The following is a 6,953-nucleotide window of genomic DNA, read 5'->3' on the forward strand; positions in this document are numbered from 1 at the left end:
TTAATTCTATGGAATAAATTAATCAAACCAAAAGCACACATTTATCTCTCCAGAGAAAATATGTAAAAAGATGCTAAGCTATTGAACCTTGATGGCTATGCAGATCATGTCACTGAACTGTCCTGGCTTTGAATCGAGCCCAGAATCTTTGTTTCACATCATATCTCACCGCGTTTCTCTCCACCTTCATATAAAGGGTAACTGTTGCTAAGTGATACACACAGCAGCTCGGGATGGATGAAGAGCTTCGCAACCATGCTTAGGCCTATATCAAGGAAGACATGGACTCTGAAATGAGATGATTCATTGCTAAATAAAGAGAGCGGTAAAGCTTTGAAGGCTTTCTCAACAGACTAAGTGGCAGTTTACAAGGAACAATTACTTCACATTTGGGCTGTATAATATACAGTATATTTATCAACACCTTGTGGATAAAATTATGCTGATTTGCTACCCATGATCGGCAGATTCAGGGTAAAATCTATGAAGGGGCTACTCAACAGTATTATCTTGCACAAAATATTGTAAACAATTTAGTTGAGAACCCAAATATTAAGTTTCGATACTATGACCTTACATGACACGACAAGCTAACTGCCGGTAGCAAACTGCATTCTCTGGTCTTTAGAGGAAGTAAAAGCAGACAGGAAAGCAAAGGGGCTGAGTAGGTAACAGCTGTTAAGCTAAAACCATTCAGACTCTTTAGGCACAAGACTACTTATGCATAAAATCATTGGCTGTAATATCCAGTTCTGTCGCAAACATTAATGCAGAAAAGATTTTACTGAATTTTATGGACACCACAATGGATGTACCTACTCACTGAACTTACTGATCTGTAGTAATAAGAAAAAAGCAAAATAAGACAGAAACAGCACCTTGGAATGAAATGAACACACTTTCCACTCCACACACATTCATGTGCTGATTAAAGTACTTAAATGAGATGGGGGAAGAGATCCTGTTTTCCCAACAGACCTCAAGAGAGCCAGGTGTGCTCATAGAAATGAAAAGAGCCAATCAGAGGAGCTGGCTCTCATCACTCTGTCACTATGGAGATTTGCACACATTAACATACATCATTGCTGCTGCATCGACAGATTCAGCTAAACACTTAACAAGGAACAAAACCACTAGTAATTAACTACTTATACACCAGACTGATCAATGACATTATCTGAGCTAGATAAGCAGTTGTTCAGGTAAGTGTAGGTAGTAGTGTTGGCACACATTTTGAGTTAAAGATCCAGTCTGCAGTGGGTGGACCATGTTATTTCCACTCAATCATCATGTGGTCATCAAAAAAAAGTCATCATGCAGTTTAATGTGATGTGTTTTAGTCTGTGATTAATCCGGTTAGCGTGACATATATATTGAATATATATTTGTACAGCTATTGTGATACTGATTACAGCATTATCCAGCAGTTTCAGGTAGTAGGAGATGCTCAAAATACACCGCAAAAACATTCTGACTGCAGCACATATATACACTGATTGGATGTGGTCCAACCTTCAGGCTGCTGAGTTAGGCTGTATTCATACCAAAATCAGGCATTGCAGCGATTAGCTGCAGGGTTGTGCGGCAGTGTGGGCTTGTTCATTTGTGCTTTAGAACGTAACCCCATGTGAAACAATCAGAAAATAACGCTTTATTTATCTGATTCACCGGCTTTCTCGCTACCAGAGCTCCCTTACCTCACCCACTCTCTAGGTTGCTCAACCACCACTGTCTCTCTCTAAAACAAATTAACACAAACCAAAAGGAAGCGTCTTGGTATCGCTATTTTTCAGTTCAGACTGCAAGCCAGACACAGATGTCGAAGCTGGGTACACAAAATAAACCAAGTGAGGACACAACTGGGAGAGTATCATAGTTTGGTCTATGAACTCTGCCTGGATAGTGCCTGGTTTAAGTGATATTTCAGGCTGACTGTAGAGTAGTTTGACCGGTCTGGTCGCCGGATTGGCCACCACAGCGTGACGTCAGGTTGCGTTTCTCCTAAAGTTTATTCTGTTTCAACTTTTCCGCCGCAGGTTGCTGCGGTTTTTTCCCGGCATCCTCTGCGGCCCACACCGCCGCAGCCTAAACCGACCACCCCCACTCAAATTAATGAGAGGACTGGCGCTTTCGAAGCAGCACCTGATTTGATCTGAATCTGCCCTTATTATGGCAGCAGTAAAGACCACCAGGGGGGCTGGTGATGGCCAGACAAAAACACCAAACAGGAAACAGGACAGCCTGCATTACATCATCAACACTTCTATTCAAATGTTAACATTGATCAAATGCTAGTTCTTTAAATAACAAGCAAGATCTTTAGATACATCTATAGGCAATGTTGGTATAATGGAGAAGCAGGACTCTTTTCTGTCCCTCCTTCCAAATGCAGCCTTTACTGTGCACAAAGTGTCTCCACTGCTTAATGCAAGGGTGGACAACCATTTGCCACTGAGTACTAAAAGTACATAGGGATTTTTAACCCCAACCAAACACTATAACAGGTTAATTCACAGACCAAAACAACTTGAACTAGCAAGTAGTTCCTTTTATTTTGTTAATTTTGTCCAAAATCAGTCAACTCACCTTGTGTAGTACTTGGCTGCAATAAAAACATCAAAATTCTTGGCCATCTATGGCACAGAGCTTCCCATCGCTGGCTCAAGATTTCAGGTCCTCAGATTACACTGCTGATGCATGCTCACACACATGTGCACACACACACACGCACACACAACCACACCAGATATTCTATGGGATTACTAGAGACCTGTTCATGCAAAGGTAAGCCTTGGCTATTTGCAGTACTGGCAGGATAATGATGACACATCCCAGTTTCCTAGGCAGTCTCCTCTTTCAGGTGGACCACATTCTGTTGTTGAGGTGGACATTGAAAGGATCTGATCATATCCAAATCCATTATCAGTTATAATTATCAATCCAGTTCTTGCTTGACTCTTATCTGTTTTGTTTTAATAATAAGGTGTTGGGGAATAAAACAGTGTACATACAGTACAGGTTTCATAGTTTTCAAAAAAGTTGTCAAAGTTGACAATAAATTACAAATATTCTGGAACTACTAGTTACTTGCCAAGAAGCAGATAGTAATTAGACTTTGTTATATTACACCTGTAATTATTTGGTTTATAGGCCTTACTAAACCAAAACAAGTTTGAATCAAGAGTGCCAAACATCCTGTTCCAACAATTTGTGACATGTGACATGTGTTGTTTCATCTGTACACCCCTAATTCACACATCTGATCTTTTTTGCTGTAAGTACCACATTAAATCAAACTTTGACATTGTGTCTCATAGACAATGTACGTCCCAGTATTATGTAGCTGTTCACAAGAAATTGACTCAAGAATTTTGGACTGGTTGTAAATGTGAATTTATCCTCAAAACCATCCCAGATCTCTAGGAGAAGCAGGCAGGGAACTTGTGTATGTGCATGCAGCTGTGTTGCATGTAAGTCTAATGTGAAATTAAAGGAAAACAAGAACAATCCAAAAATAAACTAGAAACAATTATGATATATAAATATGCCAACTGATGCCTTATGAACAAAACTATTCTAATGATAGCCTGACCTTAGTTATAGCTTATACAAATGAACATGTTTTGCTATGTTGTGTATGTGTGTGCACACAATTCTACTGTAATACATCCTATCAGCTACTTTAAAAAAGGTTAAAATAAAACAGGGATGGGGCATTTGTGCTAGAAGAGCAAAGCTAAGTGGACAAATCCCAGAAACTACACGCTGAAATTGAGGCTGGTCCATTTCCTCCTCTGGTTAAATCCAACCAGTTAAGAAATATTTCTCATGCTTTTAATTCTGCAGCAACAATTGCTGAGCCAGGATCAGGATAACCTCGCAGTGTGACTTGCACTAGTGTGATCTCCCTGTATAATGGCAGGGTACATTTTCTCCTTGCTCACATTCTTGTGGAAATGACCATGTACATGAGCTAGATTCCTGAAATGATTTTGTTTCTTCTGCTCTGAGTGAAGGCTGAGCAAAATGACATCCTTTTATTCCTCACAAAGCCAGGTTTCCAACATTTCACATCGCTCTAAACTTTGTGGATATTTTCATAAAGCCACAGAATTGGGTGGATGTAAATTCCAGATTGAAAATACTGAATGGAAAAGTTAAGGGAAACAGGAAGGAGATCAGTACAGTTGTTGCCAGGAGTAAAACATGCATACACCCACACTGGGTATGCAGAAAACTCCCTCTTACCCTAAAACACTAAAAGAAACTGTCAGCCCAACTACAGCTCAAGTCATAACAAACTGTGCATTCATGCCCACAGATGCAGACACAGTAAACATCCATGTCCAAGTCTGGTAGGGGCCAGCTGAGGCATGGATGAGAAGCATTGATAGAGACTTTGCTGCCGCAGTTGGTCTACATAGTACTATTTACAAAAATGCAATGAGCCTTTTGATTAACAGAACTGTTTGTGACATGGGGCTGGTCCAACCAAAACTCTTCTTTCACTTCATCAAGACATTTCAAGAAAAGCAACCACGCAGCTTTTTTTTTTGTTTTTTACAGCTCAGAGCTGACAGTGTCTGACACTCCAGCTTTATCTCAAATTCAGGTCAGACATTGTTGTAGTTATCCTCCCTGGCGAGTGGAGGGGGGTTATGCCATATGTCAACAAATAAGCATAACTGTCGACCAATGAATGTGGGAGAGAAAAGAACACTTTGTATAAGATACGAGGAGTTTTGAGCAGGAAGCTACAAAACTGCTGATGTACTGTGAACCGGCTGATATGTGGCTAGTAAAAAACAAGTTGTCTGTTGGTTTCGACTGTAGGAATCAACTCAAATCGCTGTCAACCTTAATACAAAAGGCATGAACAGAACAGCAATACGCTTCCTGAACTCTTCCTGATACGGATAGCAAATGATCACTTTTGACAATAATCCCCAAGTGATGAGCAACGTTATCTAAGCTACAGGCGAATGTCAGTTACAAAGCAGTTAGTTAGCTTTGTTTACCTAGCATTTAGAGTTTATCTATCTAGTCTAATATAGTCACACAACAGCACCTTGTTAGACAACGTGATTAAAATGCGGTAAAGCAAAGCTAGGTGTGCTAGGCGCCAGACAAGTACAGTCGTGATATGTCAACCGGTTCTCAGGCTACAAAATATAACGTTACAACTTTAGCTAACGTTAACTACAAGTAACAGTTACTTTTCTTTCGGTAAGTTAAACCAGCTCCTTTGGCTTTTCCCGAAATGTTTCAATATGGATGAGTAAAATCAATCAAAATTATAACATTTAATGCGGGAAGAAGTTGCTGATTTTTCGCATCCATTGTCAGCAGATAACCGGACAGGGAGCTAACGTTACTAGCCAGAAAAGCTGGCCGCGTTTGAACACGTTCAAATGACCCGATTAGAGGCGGCAGCTGCCAGCAAACATTACAAAGTGACTACTACATTGTAAGACACAACTGGGTCAAAAAATAACCACGACTGCCAAGATATTACTTACCCATTTGGGCTCGCAAGCCTTTGAGAGTCGTAGTACCCTCCGCCATTTCTATGAAGTTTTCCTTCTCTGTTTTTTCTAAAGCAGCGGCGCGTAACACATCTCAGCCGGTAGGACTCGGACACCACGGGGACGTGGACATCAAAGAGAGGGTGAGAATTAAAGAGGCCTCACTCTGACCCGTTTCCGGAAATAAACAACAGCGTCGCAAAGCGCGGATGAACAAAGCATTCAAAGTGCTGCTGTGTGAATTGAAAGTTTTGAGACATGGTCAATTGCAGTTATCGTACATTAAAAGCTTCAAATCATTTTCGAAAGCAATTCCATACAATTTAAACACAATGGTCAGCTGAAGTTATCGTACCTTACAAGCTTCAAATCATTTTCGAAAGCAACTCCATTCTGTTTAAACACAGGATAAACAGTATTTTAATGTTAGATCAATTTGAAGTTAGGTCAGCAGAAGAACGATTTGAAATCAACATTTTTAGTATGTGGAGAACAAATGCAACACTGCAAACAGTTTTTATGAGCGCAAGTGATTACAGTAAAAACTTCAAACATGGCGTTTGACATGTAAACTCTTCCACTTCCAAGAAAGTTGCTTTGCATAGGAGAGGCTGCAGCATTTTGCAGATTCTTTCTCTTTGCGTGAGGATTTTAATCATAAACGAAACGTTGTGCAACTGCAAGGTGTGCCATAATATGTGACTAGTAGTATTTCAACCTTTAAATAGACGATCTAAGGGGGTGAAAAAAAAAAAATACTAGACTATTTGCTATGGCATCCAAGAGCCCCCCCTAGCGTTTAAGTGGCAGTTGTTGTATGCTAATAAATTGAAAGTTAATCCACAAGAGATAACTGACAACACCAACAATTAAGTTTCAGAGCCAATTAATAAAACAGGCATGGTACTTTAGTGAAATAAATGAACAAATATAGTATTTTTATTACATCAAATATTTTTCATTTGGCTTCTGAGATTCAGAGAGTTTTCAGAGTAGAAGGAAGATAGGAAGACAGTGAACTTTAATTAAAATTTGTTCATTGTTTGCTTTTGAGATGGCATTTAAAAATAGTGATTGTTAATAGTGAAAAAATGAAACCTTACCAGATTAAATGTGCTGAAGAATCTGCAGAGCTAGAGATTGAGGAAAATGGTCAGTAGGCAAACGTCTCCCAATGAGAGAATAACACATTTTCTCAGGGCTCTATGTTCCTTCTCTTGCCATGAACACTGCATCTTCTGTCCTGGTCTGTCTCACATGCTTTAGCCCCAGGGCCTCTCATCTATTATACATGGTAAACAGGAAGTAACACAGCATGTAGGGTTCAGTTGCAATGGCCTGGATATTGTGTTATTTAACACTCAGAGCACAAATAATGACATCTTCACACTATTCAACTTAATCAATTATGTGACATCTATTATAAAG

At 39.7% G+C, this 6,953-nt stretch overlaps 1 protein-coding gene across 26 annotated transcripts in view; it reads right to left on the reverse strand.

Annotated features, from left to right (window-relative positions):
- The window catches only part of map7d3 (MAP7 domain containing 3), a 31,514-nt gene extending 24,865 nt beyond the window's left edge, over window positions 1-6,649 (reverse strand). For 22 of the 26 annotated variants that reach the window (XM_044204436.1, XM_044204451.1, XM_044204446.1 and 19 more), the window contains exon 1: window positions 5,520-5,676. In XM_044204436.1, the coding sequence (XP_044060371.1) occupies window positions 5,520-5,565 (46 nt within the window). In that variant the 5' untranslated portion in view covers window positions 5,566-5,676. Of the gene's footprint in view, window positions 1-5,519; window positions 5,677-6,628 lie in introns of those variants that run through there. The other 4 variants (XM_044204449.1, XM_044204458.1, XM_044204456.1 and 1 more) reach the window with 4 other exon arrangements.
- Window positions 6,650-6,953: the final 304 nt, after the last annotated feature.

Source organism: Siniperca chuatsi, linkage group LG8 (assembly GCF_020085105.1).
Source record: "Siniperca chuatsi isolate FFG_IHB_CAS linkage group LG8, ASM2008510v1, whole genome shotgun sequence".
Taxonomy (NCBI): Eukaryota; Metazoa; Chordata; class Actinopteri; order Centrarchiformes; family Sinipercidae; genus Siniperca; species Siniperca chuatsi.